This window comes from Podarcis erhardii (assembly GCF_964252035.2).
Source record: "Podarcis erhardii genome assembly, chromosome: 4".
Taxonomy (NCBI): Eukaryota; Metazoa; Chordata; class Lepidosauria; order Squamata; family Lacertidae; genus Podarcis; species Podarcis erhardii.
In genome coordinates, this window is record NC_138508.1 from 20,717,590 (window position 1) to 20,739,723 (window position 22,134).

A 22,134-nucleotide genomic window follows, 5' to 3' on the forward strand; every position below is an offset into this window, starting at 1 on the left:
GAAGAAAGCTACAAATGAAGCTGTCTTGGAGAACATGCTACCTTATCTTGTAGAAATGTCTTAGCATAAGGCAAGCAGCTTGAACATTCATTATCTCTATTTGCATCAGGAACAAGTAATCTCTTATTTAATTTTTTGGGGGGCCACAGGTTTTGGTGGGTGTGTAATACCACTTTGAATCTTCATGTGTTAGTGCCAAAGCTACCACACACACACACACACACACGAGAGAGACAGAGAGAGGGGGAGAGACAGAGATAGAGGCAGACAGAGAGAGAGAGAGATCTGCAAAGCACACCACAAGTGCAAAAAAACCTGCAATAAATAATTCAATGGACAATAGCCCCCAAAAACATCTTGATAAGAACTCAACGCACAGAATACTGAAAAACTTGCAGAGAGGAATGATAACTGGGTGGGATTAGGCTGGAGTGGCTGGAAGAGGAAGGCGCAGAAACAGTCATAAAGCCATAACTTTGTATGCATGCATGTTAGAAAGAACCATGGTCTGGCTAGGTCACTTCCTGGTTTTCACTATTTCTAAATGTCTCCAGGGATGGAATTGAGAATGTCCATATAAATCCATGGAGAAATCTAAGAAGTCCATGTAGCTGGGACTGACACAAATGTGTCTTCATTTCATTTCACTTTTATTTTGTATACTGCCTTTATACAAGGTGGTTTGCAAGCTGAAAAAACAACCAAACAGACCACAAGGATCACACACCTAATAACAATCAGATCCAATACAAAAAAAGTCATAAAAAATCTTTAAAATAAACAGCTTATTTCAAATAAAGAATATTCAATAACCCATTAGAATATATTAGAAAACAGTAAAATTAAATATAATCAAATAATAACTAAACAGTTTACACTTAACAATTACAATAAATAATTGCTAAACAATAATCAATAAAAATAACGGAAATTCACAGTGCATGAAATACCAAAAAAACCCCATGTAAAAGGATCCACTTGTGAAAACAAGGACACACAACTTATAAAATTATTTTTAAAATATTTAAATAATGTCTTCCAACCCACCAGGGGCAAGAACAACCTCAAAGAGAACACAGGACTTGTCATATGCCTAGTGTGGAGAAACTGAAGAAAGAGAAATCCTTCTCATAATATTAAGGTAAAAGGTAAGGTAAAGGATGGTTTACCTTAGGTAACCCCTGGATGGTTAAGCCCAGTCAAAGACAACTATGGGGTGTGGCGCTCATCTCACTTTCAGGCCGAGGGAGCCAGCGTTTGTCCACAGACAGTTTTCCGGGTCATGTGGCCAGTATGACTAAACCACTTCTGGTGCAACGGGACACCGTGACGGAAACCAGAGTGCACAGAAACACTGTTTACATTCCTGCCACAGCAGTACCTATTTATCTACTCACACTGCCATGCTTTCGAACCGATAGGCTGGCAAAAGCTGGTACAGAGCAACGGGAGCTCACCCCATCACACTGATTCAAACCACCGACCTTCCAATTGGCAAGCCCAAGAGGCTCAGTGGTTTAGACCACAGCGCCACCTGTGTCTCTCATAATACTAGAACTCAAGAGCAACCAATAAACCTGAACGATGGACTATCCAGAACGGACAAAAGGAAGTACTTACTCGTACATCACACAGTTAAACTATGGAATCTGCTACCACCATGGGTTCTCTATGCCTGGTTTACCTTTGAACTCTGATGGGGCAAGGGGAGTTTACGTGCAATCCTATCCCTGTTCAACAAGAATAAATCAAGATTAGGATGGCACTGTTCCTGGAGTGCAGAAATATAAGCAACAAGTCAAAACCCACATCCCACAATTTCCAAACCATTAACTATAATCAATTCAATATGAATCAGATCACAAACCCATAAGAACCAAGAGCTCAGGGACCAATAGGTTGTGGACTTGCCTGGAAAGGGGAAAAAATGAAGCTCCTCAGGAGTCATTAGTGCCTGTTTCTTGCTTCCCTGTCGCCAGACTAATGCAATTATCATACTCAAAATGCCAAAGTTTGCATAAGTAGGAACAAAAATGAACTTTATTGGTTTAAGTAATACTGTTCTAATGTGCACACTGCATTACAAGGCATGACTTATTTTCGAAATGACCGAAGCAGTGTTTTCTGCAGGGACAGTGGAAACTGATTTTACGAGCAATTAAAACAAATAAATAAAAACCCTTCCAGTTCATTGTGACGGCAGGACTACAGTGTAAAATGTGGTTTCTAAAGTTTTATGTGGACCTTTCTGATACAAAAGCAGTGGAAGAACACTTGCAGTTTATGCCAGACCTGTTCTGCTCTAAAAGCATTGGGAGATCTAAGTAGCAAGAAACGATCCTATGATGTGGCTACCACGTCCATATTTCCAACTTTAACCTTGATATAGGTGTCTATAGCATGTTGGTGGCAAGGAAAAAAATAGATATATAAAAGATGAATTCCTGGATGCCAGAATTCAAGTTTGGGGCAAGTACTCTTTGGTGAGAGTCACAAAATCACAAACATGCAGCAAAGTAAAGCATGGAAATATATGCTGTTAGACCTTTAAAATATACTCTTCAAAGTTCCTTCCAAGGTTCCCCACTTCCTTTAGCATAGAAAAAGACACATATTTGGTAAGTTAAAAATAGGTTCACTTACAAACTCTGCAAGGGTCCAGTTCATGTGCATTTCCGGGGGGGGGGTCACTGTTTTGTTTTTGTTCTTGTTTATATTATGTGTTTTATTGTTTTTTGTTTTGCTTTTTTTATCTTGTGAAATCTATGGATGAAAGGCACCATACAAATTTAACAAATAATAAATAAATACCTTTCCATATAGCCATCAGAACACACAGGCAGTGAAACCCAGCTTAGTTACAGTGATGAAAGTTCCTAAATTATTGGTATAGGAACAGAAGAAAGTCTTGTTAGAGCCATGTGGCTAAATTGCAGCAACCAGCTTAGCCTCTTCACACGCTGAGCTTCTCTGGTAGGCTGAGGTGAACAAAGGCCTTGATTGCCTTCCTCCCAAGGTGAGGGGGGGTAGCCTAGCTAAGCCTAGCAGGACAGCTTACTCTATGGCATTAACCCCTTCATGCACTAATTAGACTTAAGCATTTTAGTTATATGAAGCTGGATACCCCACAGCTTGGTGGCGTCGTGGTGAGATTACTAGAATGTACTTTATGTGGGGATACTTGCGAAGACTCTTTGAAGGCTGCAGTAAGTTCCAGCGCAAGTGCTTGGCTTTTAATCACTACTCACCCTTGTTAAGTCATATTTCCACTCCCCAGTGTTAAAAGATCATCACTAGATTAAGTATCATCACAACCGAAAACATTGGTTTTAACCTGTAAAGCCCCAAACAAGCGACCATCTTCTCCTTTATGAACCTGCTCTTTATTTATCCTTTGGCAGTGAGACAGGTTTCTTTCAAGGAAGGAAAGGCTGTGTGCATTGTTTTCCATTCAGGCACTTCAGAGTCTTGAGTCTGCTTAGCTTCAGAAAAGCTGCCAAATCCTAGACGTTCAATGATTAAGTGCACGGGATTCTTATCCAGCACTGAATATTGCAAGAAGGGTATATGGATCACTGCTCATAATATTTTGTTGTAACAGGGTTTTTTTTTCTAACATCCATGTTTTCCTTCTTCACAACTGAAACTGTTCATTTTAACAATGCCACAAACAGTTTTCTGATGAGGTCTCTAAAGACTTGTTCCACAGACTGGAATGTTTCTGGAAATGTTTTTACCCTGTGAACACATTTCCCCCCAAACTAGTTTTAGAATGCTGTTTGAAAGAGATGAGAGAACAATTAAAACCACTTAGGGGTAGGGGGTGGGGAAAGCAACGTTATTAAAACTAGTTCAGAAAACTCAAGAAATGCATATACTGTACTGGGGAAAGAACAGAATGCCTCAGTCAACAATCTAGAATAATGCAGTGGAAAGTGCTCTCCATCACTACTTCCACTAGTGATGGAACAAGCAATCAGTGCTGTGGCATTAATAGCAAGCAGATGCTCAGCAGCAGGAACCTCACTGAGAAAACAGCATGCAAGCATTTGCAGATCGGGGGAAGCTAACTGCAAGGCTTGGCAGCTTATAAAGTGCATCCACAAGAGCAGAGAGGGAGGAAAAGGTACTGAAATGTAAAGGGCAGGAGGTTGAGAGCCAATCACAATGGGAGTGTGCCTTTAACAACAGTGCAGGATTTTAGCAAATGTTGATATTTAGTAATTTTTTATATCTCACTTTTCCTCCAAGGAGCTCAAGGTAGTGTACATGGTTCTTCACAGCTACCATTTCATCTTGACAACCCTGTGAGGGAGGTTGGGCTTAGAGAAAGTGGCAAGCCAGTCTAAGGTCACCCAGTAAGTGTTATGCATAGAATGGTAGAACTGTCAAGTTGGAAGGGACCCTGAAGATCATCTAGTTCAACCATCTGCAATGCAGGAATACGCAGCTGCCCCATACGGGGATCGTACCTGCGACCTTGATTTTATCAGTACCATGCTCTAACCATCCTGTGTATATTTGAACCCTGGTCTCCCAGATCCTACGGTGGATCTACACGGGGGGGGGTGCTATAAATAAGTCATAAATTCAATCGTTATAGCAAAAGGGGGGGGAACGGTATGTGAAATTGCATAGAAAAGTTTTGTGCTCTACAGTGCCATCTGGTGTTGCAAGTGTATAACGCATTTAAAACGCTGGGATTTTTTTACTAATGTAGCTGAGTCCTAGTCCAAAACCCTCACAACACTGCACTGGTTCTCACCTGTATGAGAACATTCAGTTGCCCAAATCCTCTTGTCTGCAGAAGAGTTTGAAAAGTACAAGAGGAAGCATAACTCTGCACAATAGACACTGAAGGCAACCAACAGCCTCTGTCTGGCACTACTGGAAAGCAGCAGTATTACTCTTCTACTTCTTCTTTGCACCCATTCCCCTTAGCCAGACATGAAATACAGTAATGAGAACTATGGATATGCATTACAATAAGCAGGGTTTATTGTAACGTATCATTTCATCGTTCATTACAATTACTGTGTAAAACTATTTAAAACTCCTCTAACAGGCTTGCTAAATTTGCCATAATGGCCTTGCCAGATTTATTAAATTCTATTAGGGTGGGTGGTCACACAAACAACTTGCAACACCGAAAGCCAACATCAGCACCCAGCTCCCTGAAAAATTATTATCTCAGGCATGCTCTTTCAATAAGGTCTCCTGCACCAAACCCTTTCGAAATGAATGGGGTCTGTGCAAGATTCAAGTATTCCAGGCTTGAGTGAAAATGTCAAGCAAAATATATAGAGATGGAGGCCACTGTATGATAACTGAAAAGTAACACTGGCCATATTTTCTGAACAAGCTAATTACATTTTCTGCTCAAAGTTGATTCATTATTTTAGCATTTATGAGGAAATGAAAATCAGCCATGCAGAAATATGACTACAGATTACTGTTGCTCCAGACAAGTTTTTCAAGTTGTCCTATAAACCATTTGTGCATTAATGTTCCACAGAGTTTAGCAGGGCACTATTCAGAGAATGTAACTGCAATTAGCGCCACGCTTTCGAAATATCTGAGATTCAAAGTATTGCAGCATTTTTTTTTATTAACCATCAATCTCCTCCTTATATTGTACAATTGAGGGCTTGTTTTATAGGTAAAGAAGACAAAGAGTTAGAAACAGCTATCCCATATAGCTAAATACTCCAATCTTGGCCGTTTTCTCACTCTCTTAGGTATTCACAAGCAGGTTTCGGGTAGTTTCCATGTTAAGAATAACATGAATCTGTAAGGTGGCCCTTAGCAGAGTTTCGGATTAATAGCTGGATCCATTCCTGACACTTACATACATAACTGAGGATCTTCAGGGAGCACTAAGCCTTCTGCCTCTTTCTTGACAGCACTTGGATAGGCATACTACTAGCACAGGTAATGAAGGTGCAGCTCTATGGAGGGATGGGACTTCTGGAGTTGTCGATGAACCTAAAAAGATGACTTTTATGAGGACCATTGGCCACTTAGCCTAGTATTGTTGATGCTGATAGGTACCAGCAACCTTTCTCACAGCAACCTTTGTGTGAGTTATGTCAGGTGGAGAAGCAGCTAGATGCCCAAGGCCACTCAGTTTGTTGAGAGATCCTCCTGACGAGGTTTTCTGTGCCCTCCAGATATTGTTGGGACTACAACTCCCATCAACCTCATCTTACATGGACAACAGATGATGAGAGTCATAGTCTAACAACATCTACAGGACACCATTTGGCTATTTCTGCTCTAGGCAGACCAACAGCTATTGAGGGGTGATACCTGCAGTGTGGGAGGTTGGACTGCTGAGATCTGGGTTCAAAGCCTCACTTGAAAGGCTCTCTGGACAAACGACTTCCAGCACAGGATGGCTCAGTTGGTTGGAGTGTGGTGCTGATAATGCCAAGGTTGCAGGTTTGATCCCTGTATGGGACATCTGCGTATTCCTGCATTGCAGGGGGTTGGACTAGATGATTCTCAGGGTCCCTTCCAATTCTATGATTCTATGACATGGTAAAACTGTTCTCAAACTATACCATAACCTAGAACAGGATGGGGGAATATACTCATAAGAGCATATAGTGCTTAGTGCTACAAAAATCTGCAATCAGCCAATGGCAGAAGGTGTGGCATTATTGTGGAGTTTTTGAGCATCTGTTCCATGGCAAAGTCCTACCCATTAGTTTGGGATTATATGCACACATATCCATTATATATGTTAGCAATCATCCTATGGAATTGCCCTATTATGTACAGAGATAGAGAGAGAGATTTATTTCATTCCCAACTGAGGCTATAGTGTAATTTCAGTACTGGAAGATAATATAATACAGCTGTTGGCCAGGAAGTCACTTACAGGTTTTTCTAGTCCTTGGAAATTTATGCAATTTAGTGAAATGATGAACTGAGAGAGGATACTGGGATTGTATGGCAGGCAGTTTTCATCATCAAAATAAGTACTGGATTGTTTACATCTTTCTGTTTACATTTTTCTTCTAATTTTTGTATCACCTTGGCTCCAAGCATTCATTTGAAACCCCAGCTGTACTACTGTAGAAACCAAAGTGTTTAATAAACAATGTTAAACCAACCTCAGCTGGGACCTTTACTTATTTTCCTATATGAATTGAAGCTTCTGTTTGACAATAAAATGAAAAAGAAATGGAATAAGAAAATAAAGACAATTTATGGAATTATTTAAAGAAAGGCAGTGGTGTCACTTCTCTCTCCTGATTTGTTAACTGCAATTAATAGAGGGCTGATGCTGACATATCATGATCCAGCCAAAGTTAAACATTGAGACTGATGGACATTGAATGAATGAATGAATGAATATACGATTGCAGCATAAAGATGGTTCCTGTTTGAAGGCCTGTACTCTGATTGTTTTGTATTGCAAACTAGATTAGTTCTTTAAATTGTCATAGCAGACAACAGTGAATGATGGGAATTGTTGTTGCTGGCATCCATCTGTCTTGAGATACAATGGAGTATGCTTCCAAGGGTGAAGTCAAACCGCTGCCTCAGCAGCACCAAAGTGACACCCCCCCACCGCTGGGCGCAAGCCTGGGCAGTTTGTTTGGAGGTCCTGAACTGCCCAGACAACAAAACCTCCCTCTCGGCCTCACTGATGTGGTCCAAAGGAAAGCAGAGCAACATGTTTGGCACCAGCTTGGCTGCAGGAGTTGCCAGAAGAAGGCATGCAGGCATCCAACCATCTTAGGGATTCCACCCCAGATTTGTGTAGGGTTTACTCCTGAGCTTTTTCTTCTCCCTAAGATATCTCACAAAGCAGCGGAGGTTTAGGGTCAGAGTTTTCCTTCTCCTAGATGGGCTATCTTCCCAGGTTGACAGGCCCCATCTGCCCTTCACTTCCCTCTGTTAGATTTCTGTTATGCCACTGTGCAGTTTTTGGAGTCACAAGACTCTGTTTACATTCCAGACTGTTGGAACTCTCACGGGAGACACGAGACGGATGTTGATGTTTCTGGTTTCCTGTTTCTTTCTCCCAATTCTTCACTGACTCTCACAGAGAGCAGATGTCTATTCTTTTCTGTCCTGCATAGATAGAAATAAACCTAGCATATATTTCTCGCTCTTCTGCTGCTGTTTGGATACTCTACGTAATGAGGGAACGTGCCTGAAGCCTCATTAAAGGCTTAGGTTGTTAATCACCGTTGGAAGAGAGCCTCGATGGATTCCGACGTACGTCGTGGGGGAGAGCCATTTCAGCTCGGTCGTATGGAATCTCCGACACCCTCTACACAGCATGTGCAGAAACTGCCTTCTTGACCGCTGGATCCACCATTGGTCCCGTCCATTCAGTCCAAAACTTGAGTGGTTGAGCAAAGCTATGCTAAAGTATGGTTTATTGACATGAGAATTTAGCCTCTGTATGCTGAAAACAAATCCCAACAGCAAATGAAAATTTATTTCTCGGAATGAAAGATTTCAGTATCTTTGAATGCAGCGACTGTAGCATTCATGGATCCCACCTTTTAGCATGGCTTATTTTGAATTAGCTGTAAGAATGGCAGAGTTAATGGGAAGCTTCCCCCCCCCCCAACAAATTTTATGTTGTGGCTGAACATGATTGCAGAATGCACTCATCTGTGCTGTTACCATAAATTACAGCATCCATTCTATCTTTTTCTTTTCTTTTTGAAAGAAAACCAAAACACCAAGATTAAAGCTGAGCCTCAGCATTAAACAGATGGCGAAGCTGCAAACGCTAACAGCTCTGATCACCTGCTGGAACGTGGGTGTGGCTGCAAACAACCTCCCTGACTCCAAACAGCTGATTAGGGTACATCACTATTTTTCACTCTCATTATGGATGTGCAGATGTCTCTGGCAGCCCCTAGATAGCTCTATATGGCATCACAAATGGAGCCAATCTGCTCCATTTGCACCCCTGTCACTAGGGTAGCTTCATTTTCTTTCATAAAGTTTTTTGGAAGGGTGTGTTTTCTACGTGGGTTTGTTTGCTAAATCAGGCACAACGCCTTTGCTGTATTTCCTAGCTTCACTGGATGTGAATTGCTGCAACGTGCAGCTCATTCAGCAATACGGTCTTCTAAAAAGCAGCCGGAGAAGGACTCACAGGAACCATTGGCTCATCTAGCAAAGCACTGTCTAATTCTGTACACAACATAGAAATACAGAGCTGTAGAGTTGGAAGAGACCGCGAGGGGGTCTAATGCAACCCCCTGAGATGCAGGAATCTTTTGCCCAAGGTGGGGCTCAAACCACCATCACCCTGAGATTAAGAGTCTTATGCAGCGGCTCTCCAGGGTTCCAGACAGAAGGTATTTCCTACTATCTGGTGATTTTGGGACGTGAACCTGGGAACTTCTGTGTACGAGGTCCTCCCCAACATTTAAGATTGTCACTTAAGATTTAAGAAAGGAAGATGCTTCTGTAAAGGTTGGTGACCACTAGAATGTGCACCTTCCTGTCCAGTTGTTTTTTGGGGTGAAGGTGCATAGCATATGTTCTCCCAATGCTCTATGGCCCTTCTCTTCTCTGGAACTGACTCTGTTCAATTCCACACAACCAATTTTTTTCAAGTGCCAAAGCAACACTTCATCCCTCCTGAAAAGGCAATCACATAACCTCTTGCCATGCAGCAATCTCTACAGAGCTCCTTTCCGCACATGGTGCTCTCCATAATCGTAAGCAGCCCTCTGTAATGTGGAGGCTGGCTATAACACTGCCCTGGATTTAAAGAACCGGTGGCGCAGTGGTCTAAACCATTGAGCCTCTTGGGCTTGCCGATCAGAAGGTTGGCGGTTCAAATCCCCGCGATGGGGTGAGCTCCCGTTGCTCGGTCCCAGCTCCTGCCAACCTAGCAGTACAAAAGCATGCCAAAAAGTGCAAGTAGATAAATAGGTACCGCTCCAGCGGGAAGGTAAACGGCGTTTCTGTGAGCTGCTCTGGTTCACCAGAAGTGGCTTAGTCACTTCTTGGCCACATGACCCAGAAGCTGTACGCTGGCTCCCTCGGCCAATAAAGCGAGATGAGCTGGACCTAATGAGATGAACTGGACCTAATGGTCAGGGGTCCCTTTACCTTTATCTATGTAAGTATGCATGACATTGCAAGCATAATCTAGGTTTCATGGTATCGCGCCGGAGAACTTAGCAAAAACGGCACATTTAGTACAACTGGGACATTTGGCCCAACTCATTTGCTACCTATGCATCCTAGCTGTTATTCCTCTTCAGGGACTGTTCCATTTGTATGAATTTGAATTTCTCCACTTTTTTGTTTCATGCAGTATTAAAAAGTACCACCATTCACCAGGTTGCCATCAAGGGATTATATATGTTTGGCCTTAATAAAGCATAGAATAGCAGTCTGCAAACACAGGTAAAATTGTATGCTTGGTGGGTGTAATTAAATACAAAGGCCAGCTGGCTCTCTGGGCTCTTAAATAAAAAGGAATTTAATCTTAGTTTAACAAGATATAAAGGAAACACATTTGTATAAGAAAGCCTCGGGATTTGCCCTCCTCTAATTACTACTTCACCCTCAAATCCTTTCATCCTCCCTCCCCAGTGCCTGGTGCACTGGAAGTATGTTTTGCAGGCAAACAGCACCCTGTTTATCATTCATTGCAGAATGAAGCTCCAGTGTAGAAGTGTATGTAAAGGTGAATGTAGCCAGGAACTTACCGTATTTTTTGCTCTATAAGACTCACTTTTTCACTCCTAAAAAGTAAGGGGAAATGTGTGTGCGTCTTATGGAGCGAATGCAGGCTGCGCAGCTATCACAGAAGCCAGAACAGCAAGGGGGATTGCTGCTTTCACTACGCAGTGATCCCTCTTGCTGTTCTGGCTTCTGAGAGTCAGAATATTTTTTTTCTTGTTTTCCTCCTCCAAAAACTAGGTGCGTCTTGTGGTCTGGAGCGCAAAATATGGTAAGTTTGAAAATGGGAAAAGCTGCACTTGCATGGGGATTCCATCTTTGCGCATTTTGACAATCCTTGGATTGTGCAAACAGCGTTTGTGTGTGCTGTGTGGCAGCCAGAAACATTTTTGTCTTGCAGAACGGCAGGCTACTGTATATTTACTGGGACACATGTCTGTGACTTTCTGGTGTTAACTAGGGAAGTCTTAAGACAGCTTAATAGAAGTGCTAATGGTAAATAAATGTACAGGTGATAAAGTTTTTCCCTTGATCCCTCCAAAGGGTTGTGTAACTAAATAATTGTCCCATTAACAGGATTGGCAGCAACAGCAGCAGATATGTTCTATGCTTAAGTAATATTATTTTAGGGTCATTTGGTAGTCAATATCCATCTAAGCGAGGAGCTGAGCTTTGGGAAGGAGATGCAAGACTCTGGCAAGGTCCTCAAACCCTCCAACCTTTTCCCCAAAGCTGGGAATGTGCTAACTAGGCTTTGGAAGAAGGAAAGAGAACTCTAGGACCCTGTCAGAGTCCTCACACATTCCTTCCCAAAGTCCAGTGCCTCGCTTCCCCAGCAGAGTGAGAGCTGGGGGCAGGGCCTCAGATGTTGCCGAGGGCCGCTAAAAAACACCATGAGGGCCACATGTGGTCTGTAAGGAATGAGGCAACTTTTCAGTGTGGCCAGTGAGTCTGGGGTGACTGGAGCTGGAGCCCAACCACAACTCTGCCTGAGACATGTGCACAAACTTATAAGCAGCTATTTTAGACTTAATAAGAAAATTATAATGAATTTATGTGGAAACATATGGTTATGTAGGAAGTCTGCAGAAGAGAGAAAATGTACATTTGTATGTCATGTGATAAATTGGGGTGTGGAGAAATGACCCAGTAATCTTTTACTTCTGATAAACTTGGTTGCTTTACACATTTAAAGTGCTAATCATTCGACACCCACAAACTTTTATTATTCCTACAACTTTGGTGAGAAGTCGTTAAGATTCTGCGTCTGAGAAATTATGAGCATTTGGGTCAAACCTAAATTTATTTTCATCTCACTCTGAAAATAACGTATTATTATTATTATTACTACTTCAAAACAGGCATAATAATTTCACTACACGTTAAAGGTATATTGCCTCTGAGAACCAGGCCCTAGGATGGATGGACCTCTTCCCTCCTGAAGGCTGTTCTCCCCGATTAGGAAAAAAAGAAAGGATATAAAGTGAGGCAGGTCATTTTGACTCAGGTTTTCTCTAAGCAAGCACAAACAGCAACCTCCTGTTAGCAATAGACAATGATCAATGGCGCTCACCTAGAGACTCTGGTAAAAAATGTGTTCCGTCAACTTTTGCTCAGTTTTACAGTCTAAGAAGGTGTCTTGCAATTCACAGTGATCTTGTGGCCCGAGAGTTGATTTTGTTGAGTTCAAGTCACATCCTTGCGGTGAATTAATTTATTGGCTACTGAAGGCCATTTATTTCACAGCAGTTGCCTACAATTCCCAAACTGTGGGACATATGTCTGATAGACAAGTGCCTACACCTTATTGTTTCCAGTAAGCGCAAAAAAAAACCAACCCTTTTTTATTCCTGCAAAATCATCTACCTGTTCCTATTTTATTTTATTTATTAGATTTATATACCACCCTCTGCAATAATCTCAAGGTTGTGGGTTCAAGCCCCACGTTGGGCAAAAAATTCCTGCATTGCAGGGGGTTAGTCTATAAGACTCTTGTGGTCCCTTCCAACAATAAAGCTCACTAAAAACCAACAGGCTACTATTATAAGCACTTATGCACCAACACTGGATGCTGATGAAGACATTAAAGAAAAATTTTACTCTCAGCTGGATACCGTCCTATCTGAGACGCCTAAGGAAGATAAAATTATCAAGGACTATATGGAACTGGCGGAAATGACTGGCAGAATCTGAGACCAGGGAGAAGACTCGGTGGAGGAAGATTGGAAAAAATTTAAAGATTATTTACAGAAATACTGTAAAATTAAGGAGCTTTAGAAAAAAGGTGGAATAAAGTTATATGGCTTTGGCAGAAATGTTAGAAGGAACTAGGTATAGATAGATGGTTAATGCATTAAAAGGTGGGGGGAAACTAGGTTACAATATGTTAAAATTAACTATAAGACAGAAAATAGATGAAGATGGAAAGGACTTGCTGAAATAGTTAATTGAAGTGGAATACAAAAAGGGAGGCGTTGAGGAAGTCAATGAAACAAGTGTATGAAAGTTAAGATCGAAAAGATTGGAAGTGTTTTTAATTGTTTTTGTTTTGTTTTGCTAATTTAATGTTTTATGTAGTGTTTTTGTTTTTGTTTCCGTTTTTCTATGTTTAACTTTTCTTTTTTCTTTTTGTAATTTCCAAAATCTTAATAAATATTATTAAAAAAAAAAAAAAAAGAAGAAGATAAAATTATCCTCCAGGGTGATTTTAATGCAAGAGTTGGGCAAGATTTCGATCTGTGGCCTGGGACTATTCGGAAAGAAAGAGTTGGCAACAGCAACCAGAACGGAATCTTGCTTTTGACGATATGTGCAGCGCACAACCTTGTTATTACCAACACACTCTTTTGACAGAAAAATAAATTTAAAACTTCATGAAGGCATCCTTGGTCAAACCACTGTCACCTCTTGTTGTTGTTTAGTCGTTTAGTTGTGTCCAACTCTTCGTGACCCCATGGACCAGATCACGCCAGGCACTCCTGTTATATACTGAAGTTCTCACCCTGGGTCAGCAGAGTAGATAGTTATGCAAATGAAGGATCGAAAGTGACGTTCAGTGATTGGATAGTTTTAGAAAGTTGCTACAGTAACGTTGTACTGGAGCTCTATATAAGCAGGCTGACTGAGCCCTTCAGTTCAGTTCTGTTCTGGCCTCTGAATAAACAAGAGCTGTTTGAAGAATCGCTGTGTCGTCTGATATGTTCACCCACAACGTAACAACTCCTGTCTTCCACTGCCTCCCGCAGATTGATCAAACTCATGTCACCTCTTAGACTATGTTACTGTCCATGCTAAAGATCGCCGTGATCTTAGCAAATCGTTTCTTAACAATATCCAAGGTGACCCTTACTGAATCCCAAAATGCTTTTAGGCCTTCTAGGGGGACAGTGGACATGATTTGCAGAGAGCAAAACCAATCCCTGTATATGGCATTTATTGACCTGACTAAGGCTTTCGACCCTGTAAATCGTAATGCCCTGGGGACTGTCCTTCTGAAAATTGGCTGCCCAGATAAATCTGCAGACATCATTTGGCTCCTCCATGATAATATGATGCAACAATCGCAGATAACAATGGCTCTCAAAGTGAACCATTCACAGTGGGATCAGGTGTTAAACACGGTTGTGTTATTGCCCCAACTCTATTCATTATTTTCATTGCCATGATCCTACACTTTGTCGAAGGGAAACTCCTCACCGGAGTAGAAATCATACATGGAACAGATGGAAAGCTCTTCAGTCTGAGCAGGCTGAAAGCAAAGAGTAAGGTTACTGTAACTTTCGTCATAGAGCTTCAGTATGCTGATGACAACGTAGTGTGCGCACGCTCAGAGGATGACCTCAAAACCATCCTAAATATCTTTGCAGAAGCTAACGAAAAGCTTGGCCTATCACTCAATATCCAAAAAACCAAAGTGCTGCACCAAGTACAAAATAACCCCTCTGCAGTGCCACAAATCCAACTCAATGGTGTAACATTGGAAAATGTTGATCACTTCTCCTACCTAGGCAGTTATCTTTCCACAAGGGCCAACACTGATGCCAAAATCGAACATTGCCTGAGCTCTGTGAGTGCGGCTTTCTCCCGATTGAAGTGCAGAGTGTTTGAGGACTGGGACATTTGCAGGAAAACCAAAATGCTTGTTTACAAAGCTATTGTACTACCAACCTTACTATATGCTTGTGAAACATGGACCACTTATAAATGCCATCTTCAACTCCTCGAAAGATTCCATCAACGGTGTCTCTGAAAAATTTTACACATCACTTGGGAAGACAGGTGAACTAATATCAGTGTACTGGAAGAAGCAAAGATCACCAGTGTTGAAGCAATGATTCTTCAACATCAACTTCGTTGGACTGGTCATATTGTGCAGATGCCTGATGATCGTCATCCAAAGCAACTACTCTATTCCAAACTTAAAAATGGAAAGTGTAATGCTGGTGGTCAACAAAAGAGGTTTAAAGACTGTCTCAAGGCAAATCTTAAAAAATGTAGTTTAAACACTGACAACTGGGAAACACTGGCCTGCGAGAGCTCCAGTTGGAGAACAGCCTTTACCAAAGGTGTCATGGGCTTTGAATACACTCAAACTCAGGAAGCAAGGGAGAAATGTGCTAGGAGGAAGACACGCTTGGCAAATCCACACCGTGATCAACTCCCGCCCGGAACCTATGTCCCCACTGTGGAAGGATGTGTGGATCCAGAATTGGCCTCTACAGTCACTTACAGACTCATTGTTAAAACTGTGTTTGTGGAAGACAATCTTACTTGGCTATGAGTGATTGCCAAAGAAGAAAACCAATGATTCTGTTTTTATTGTTGGTGTCTTTATTGTTAGTCGCACCAATTTTTTTTGTTAAGGTTTTGTTTTCATATTCGTCACGTTTCTTTTATGCTAAGTACTGTATGTATGTATGACCATCCTGGCTGTCTCTTAGTGAAGACCCAGGTCACTGAGCCTGAGCTTCCACAGCCGCCACCCGCCACGAACCACCATTGGCAGGACTGGCAGCAGCGGCAGCAGATACGTTCAGTGTTTCTAATATTTCATCCTCTTGCTAATTATGCTGTTTTAAATGTGCATTTTGTATTTGACTTCCTTTAGCCATGTTTTCTTTTGAAATGCTTAGCCATGTTAAATTTGTATTCTGTACTTGACCTCCTTTGCAAAGTTTTATTTTAAAATCTTCAAGATAATATTTTAGTTTCCTGTTACGTATGTTATTTTGAATGTATACTTCATATTTGACTTTATTCAGAAATGTTTTATTGAATTTTTTTTATGTAGGCTGCAAACTGTTCCCTCCCCTTAAAAATATAAAGTAGTATAGAAATAAAATGAATAATAGTGATAATAATATGTAGATTTATAGCCAATGAATTCCTTAATCTTAATCCTTTCCTATTACTGCTGCCTCCTACCAACAGTCCTATTCTGTGCCAGGCTGTGTTAATAGGTTTTGGCAAGTTTAAGTGGTATAAATCGGAGGAGGTGGATAGCAAAATGACTCATGTTAAGTAGTTAAGATACAAAGGGAAAGCATTAGCGAGGAAGAAACTATGCCTCTTACAGCCATCACTGAATGTTTCAGATTCTTGTCATGTTACATAGTGTAATCAGTTCTTATTCTGCACGGAGGAATGACTGTACCTCTCAACTGCATTAACAAGTTAAAGTTGTCACCATCAAATCAAGAAACAGAAAAACAGGAAGCACAGCATGTAAAGTTCATGTAATTTCTCAGAAACTCTATTCCTTTAAACATCTGTATGCATTTCTATGCATTATTTTGAATGTATATACAGTGATACCTCAGGTTAAGTATTTAATTCGTTCCGGAGGTCCGTTCTTAACTTGAAACTGTTCTTAACCTGAAGCACCGCTTTAGCTAATGGGGCCTTCTGCTGCTGCCATGCCGCCAGAGCACAATTTCTGTTCTCATCCTGAAGCAAAGTTCTTAACCTGAAGCACTATTTCTGAGTTAGCAGAGTCTGTAACCTGAAGCGTATGTAACCTGAAGCATAAGTAACCTGAGGTACCACTGTAATCTGGATTTTAAAAAAATAAATAAATAAAGGTAACCAAACACAAATGCACCATTTAAGATAGCTTCATTAATTTATTTCTAATTTGGCTACAATGAAAGGTGCTTTCAGATTTACTCATCCAGAGGCAAAATTGATGAAATCTGATTTTCCTGGCTAACCCAGAATGTACCAGGTTTGGCAGCTCAGGAGGCGTGGAAAAGTGAGGTGCTGTGCTCGGTTTCTTTCACACAAAAATTTGTGAGAAGATGTGACCTAAATCCCAAACCAAGTGTCAACATTTCCAATGAATTTTGCATATTGAGCTGCAGTCTGCAACAGCTTGATGTCAGCAGTCTTTAACCTCTGCAGAGATTATTCTGTTTGGAAACACCAGTGTGTATGCCTTGGTAACTAGAGTGTTGTTAGGATGGATAGCCAACTAAAATCATCACACTAGGGTGAGGGAATATGCCATGCAGATTAGCAAAATAAAATTACTGTTGCAGATGGTAGTGGTTCGTGGCCAAGTTTCCCTTATATTCACAAGGCATGCACAACTGGTTGTGACCCATTCATGTGTGGCATGGACTCCTGATGTTACCCCCTACTCCTATGGGGGGAAAGAGTTGACATGTTGATTGGGAAGGGGAAGGGAGCAAAAACATCTGTCGCATAACTGGATTATGCTTCAGGGGATGTTAATAATGGTCTGCTGAAATGAGAACTCTCTGGCAAGGACCTTCACAGATATTCCATGCCAGAGAGCGCTCATCTCTCCTTCTCAGCAGACCCTTATTAACATTCCCTGAAGCATAATTCACTTACCTGACAGATGGTTTTGGTTCCCTTCTCTTCCCCACCCCCATTCCCCCAAAAATACACATTTCTGCTCCATTTACACACACACACAACACCTTCCTACACGTATGTCGAGTCCAAGATGGACTAGCGTTACGCAGCAACTCCTAGTTCTGACACTTGAAAAGAGATGCCTCTTTTTTTTCCTTTTGCATCTATCATTTCCTTTTTCCTCTCCACTTCCTGCACTGGGCTGTAGGCAGGAGATAGGATTACTCACTGCATCTGGAGAGAATTTGTCAGTTCTTCAAATCTTTTTCAAGTATGTGTGCTGCAGTAGAGTGGGAGGCCAAAGACTCAGGTTGGCTGTGCCTAAAAGTGCCTCTCAAGAATACAGTACAGTGGTACTTCAGGTTACATATGCTTCAGGTTACATACGCTTCAGGTTACAGACTCCGCTAACCCAGACATAGTACCTCGGGTTAAGAACTTTGCTTCAGGATGAGAACAGAAATCAGGCTCCGGTGCTGCAGCGGCAGCGGGAGGCCCCATTAGCTAAAGTGGTGCTTCAGGTTAAGAACAGACCTCCGGAACGAATTAAGTTCTTAACCCGAGGTACCACTGTAACTGAAAATACAGAGTTCTCAATAAAGGTACTTCTGGGCACCCTCCCTTTCTTTTCCATCTTCCTGGTGGTGTCCCCACCCCCACTTTTTTTTCCCCTTTGGAAGAAACCACTGAGTGTCAACCGGGGGGGGGGGGGAGAGGTCTCTGCATCATTACCAGCAGACATAATGGGGTGGGAGGAGGGGAAGCAGATAGTTTGAGGTTTCAGAGAGGCATCTGGGTGACCACAATGCCAGCTGAGAGATTTCTCTTCCAGCTTCCCTTGGCCAGAGTGCAGGCTTCCCCCAGGTCACCATGAAGCAGCGATGGTCTCTTCTCTCACCACCCCTCTGCGAGCCATTAATTCTTCATACTGCTGGCAGACAGCAACCCAATCACACACTCCTGGTGCCTTGCAGCTTTCCTCCAGCATGCAGCAGGTAGATCAACTCACATCTTTGCATCCCATTGCCTTAGTTTGTACTCGCAATCATTTGTGGACATTAGGAGTCTCACTCCATGTGAAAATGCACTGGGAGAGAGAGAGAGAAATCTGTCCCACCCCCACACACCCTCCCTTATTTGTAACTGCCCTAGTTAGAATGAAGCTGTTATTCATTTCATTCCACTGGAATCTTTTCTAGCCTACAAAGTACCTCAGGATGTTTAACGCTAGTACAGTGGTACCTCGGGTTAAGAACTTAATTCGTTCTGGGGGTCTGTTCTTAACCTGAAACTGTTCTTAATCTAAGGTACCACTTTAGCTAATGGGGTCTCCTGCTGCCGCTGCACGATTTCTGTTCTCATCCTAAAGCAAAGTTCTTAACCTGAGGTACTATTTCTGGGCTAGCAGAGTCCGTAACCTAAAGCATCTGTAACCTGAAGCGTCTGTAACCCAAAGTATCTGAAGAAGTGTGCATGCACACGAAAGCTCATACCTAGAACTAACTTAGTTGGTCTTTAAGGTGCTACTGGAAGGAATTTTTTTATTTTGTTTTGACTATGGCAGACCAACACGGCTACCTATCTGCAACCGAAGTACCACTATAATGGAACTGCACCGTAGGATCTCTAGAGTAGCTACACGCTCCCTCTGACAGCAGCCCCTGACAAACATCCTGACATATAGTATAGGAGTTCCCCACATTCACCTTATTCCCCTCCCCCTCTTCCAAAACCACCTGTAACTGTAACAAAAAGCTCACGGTCAGTCCTGTGTAAGAACTGTCACCCTGCCTTGTTAAGAGCAGGGATGGGGGAATCCATGGCTCTCCAGATGTTTCTGAACCAGAAATCTCACCCTCCCTGACCATGGACATGCTGGCAGAGCCTGGTGGGAGTTGGAGGCCACCAACACCTAGAGGGCCATACAGGCTTCCTCATCACAAGAGAGAAAGCACCTGCATCCCTGTGTGTCACCTCCCTCCTTCAACATACACTTTACATACATACACTTTACATACATTCTCTGTTCGACAGTGGAATTTGCTGCCAAGGAGTGTGGTGGAGTCTCCTTCTTTGGAGGTCTTTAAGCAGAAGCTTGACAACCATATGTCAGGAGTGCTCTGATGGTGTTTCCTGCTTGGCAGGGGGTTGGACTCGATGGCCCTTGTGGTCTCTTCCAACTCTATGATTCTATGATTCTTCCTCACATTCCACTTCCCATTGATTGCCACACACAAATACGCTGCTCACTTACAGCCCTCACCAAAATACTCCCGCAGACACACATCCCTAAACCTGGACAGGAAGGCGCATGCTCAAATGGTTGCCAACCTCGATGGAAGCAGAAGCAGCGCTCAGAACCTCAATCAGAACCTCAGAACCTCAATGGGAGAGTGCATGCTTTGCATGGGAAAGCTCTCCGTCATCTCTGTGCAGGGCTGGGAAAGCCCCCGGCCTGATATCCCAGACAACTGCTGCCAGCCAGAGTAGGCAAAAGTGAGCCAGGTGGAACCCCTGATCGGATGCAGAATAAGGCAGCTTTCTCTGTTTGTAAATAGGCACTACATAAGTGTGTTGGTGTGGGTTTCCCCTTTGCCTGTTCATTCAACCGGGCTGGGAAGCAGCCAGCAGCTAACAGTTCTGGAGTGCCAGGCAGGCAGGAGCCCTTCCTGTGCCACATCCAGCCCACAGGGGCCTCCATTCCTATGCACGGGGTGCCCCAAATTCTCCGCTGCTAGTGGACAACAAGCTGGCTGCCTCTGCCCCTTGGGCATGGCATCGGCTACCTTCTACATCCCATCATTCCCTCAGTACCCACGCCTAGAGAGCTGGGCAGCAAGCAGCCCACATCTTTAATTCTTAGCTGTAGCTAACGCCACCCTCAATCTCACACACCACCCTGTGATGGAAAGAGGGGCTGCCCCCCCCAATCAATCAACAGCAATACAAATCTGAGATTCTGCACCCACCCCAATAAAAATCCTGGCTGCGTCCATGGGGATGCCTCTCTGGAAGAGAAAAACACACAGACTCCATTGCACGAGAGAAACCACTAGCGCCAGCCACCTATTCCCTATCTTCCCTCCACGGGTGCCGATTTGAATAAAATATTGAGGGCGGGGGCGCCCCAGGTAAGCCCCGCCCTGCATGGTCACATGACATGGAACACCATTCGAATGGCAATAGTCATCAACTTGGGGATATTTTATTGTGGGGGACGAAGTTGGCCCCCTCGAAGTTGGCTCCTATGCTTCCTTCGAACCCCACGGCGGAAAGGCTCCCTAGATAAGGATCGGGCCCCCCCCCTCCAGCCCTCCCACATCTTCCCGCGCTTTTCCCCTTTCCCAGCGGGGGAAGCTGGAAGCCACAGGTGCAGCTCCGTGAAGGGAAGAGCTCCGCGCGCCAAGAGGAGCTCCCTGAAGGAAGCGAGTCAGCCCGACCTCATAGCAACCCCGCTACTGTTTCACACACACGACCCCCTTTGAACTCTTGTGTTTCGAAAATGAGAGAGCGAGAGAGCAGCTGGCTTCTCTCTGCCCCATTCCCACACCGTCGTCGTCGTCGTCGTCGTGAGGGAAAGAGACGCGCCTGACTTTCCACCCCTCTCCCAAAAGCGGCGCCCACCCCCTCGCTTTGGCGGGAAAAAGCCACTCACGCGGGGTAGTAAGCGTAGGGCGCCGCGCAGTTCTCCTCACACGCCTCCGAGTCCAGCAGCAGGTAGTCGCGGCTGTCGTTCCTCCGCGCCCCGCTCGTCGCCGGAGAGCAGCTCGGCCCGAAGGGCGGCTGGCCAATTTGGCTCATGGCGCTGCTGCTGCTGCTGCTTCACCCCGCTCTTGGTTAGGGTCGTCGTCCCTGAGAAAGCCCCTCGTTTCCTTCTCCTCGAATTATTATTTAAAGGATGACACCCCCCCCCAAAAAAAAAAGAACCTGACACACACACAAAGGGGGAGAGAGTGGGGCAATCCTCGCACTCGGGGCTGCTGCCTTTCCTTCAGAAATAAGGAGAAAAAGTGGCCCCGGGGTTCCCGCCGAGGAGACTCGCCTGCTTGGCGCGCCCGCCGCTGGCAGCTACGGGCAGCGCGGTGTCCCCATGGCGAAGGAGGAGCCGGGGTCGCCGGAGCTCCAGCGGAGGCAGCGAAGCCCCGAGCAGCCCTTCGCCTTCGCTTTGCTGCCGGGGTCGCTCGCTGCAGTCCATGAAGGTGGCGGTGGCGGCGGCGGCGGCAGCAGCAGCAACCGAGCAGCCCCTCAGACACCGACTGAGGCGAGCCGAGAGAGGAGTTACTATGTCAACCAGCGAGATCCGCCGCCACCCCCTCCGAAAGTCGTCACTGCCCGAAGCCTTTGCCAAAAAAAGGAGGGGGCTTTAAAAGTTTGCGCGGCTCCCGCTGTCGAGGAAGAAAGAAAGAAGGGGGAAAGGGGTGGAGGAGGGAGAGAGAGAGAGAGAGAGGAAATCACATGGCGCAGGAGGAAAAGTTCTGGCGCGCTCGGCTGAGATGCGAGGCGCACCATCCTCGGAAGCCACACCCCTCGGTTCCGCCCGCCCCCTCGGAGCCGTCGACGTGCCCTTGCTTTCCCCTT

General features: G+C 43.9%; 1 protein-coding gene across 1 annotated transcript in view; it reads right to left on the reverse strand.

Moving 5' to 3' along the window:
* The window catches only part of TRPC6 (transient receptor potential cation channel subfamily C member 6), a 70,025-nt gene extending 48,231 nt beyond the window's left edge, over nucleotides 1-21,794 (reverse strand). Inside the window, exon 1 of the mRNA XM_081860218.1 lies at nucleotides 21,212-21,794. Within this exon, the coding sequence (XP_081716344.1) occupies nucleotides 21,212-21,357 (146 nt within the window). The 5' untranslated portion in view covers nucleotides 21,358-21,794. The remainder of the gene's footprint in view (nucleotides 1-21,211) is intronic.
* Between the last annotated feature and the right edge of the window lie 340 nt (nucleotides 21,795-22,134).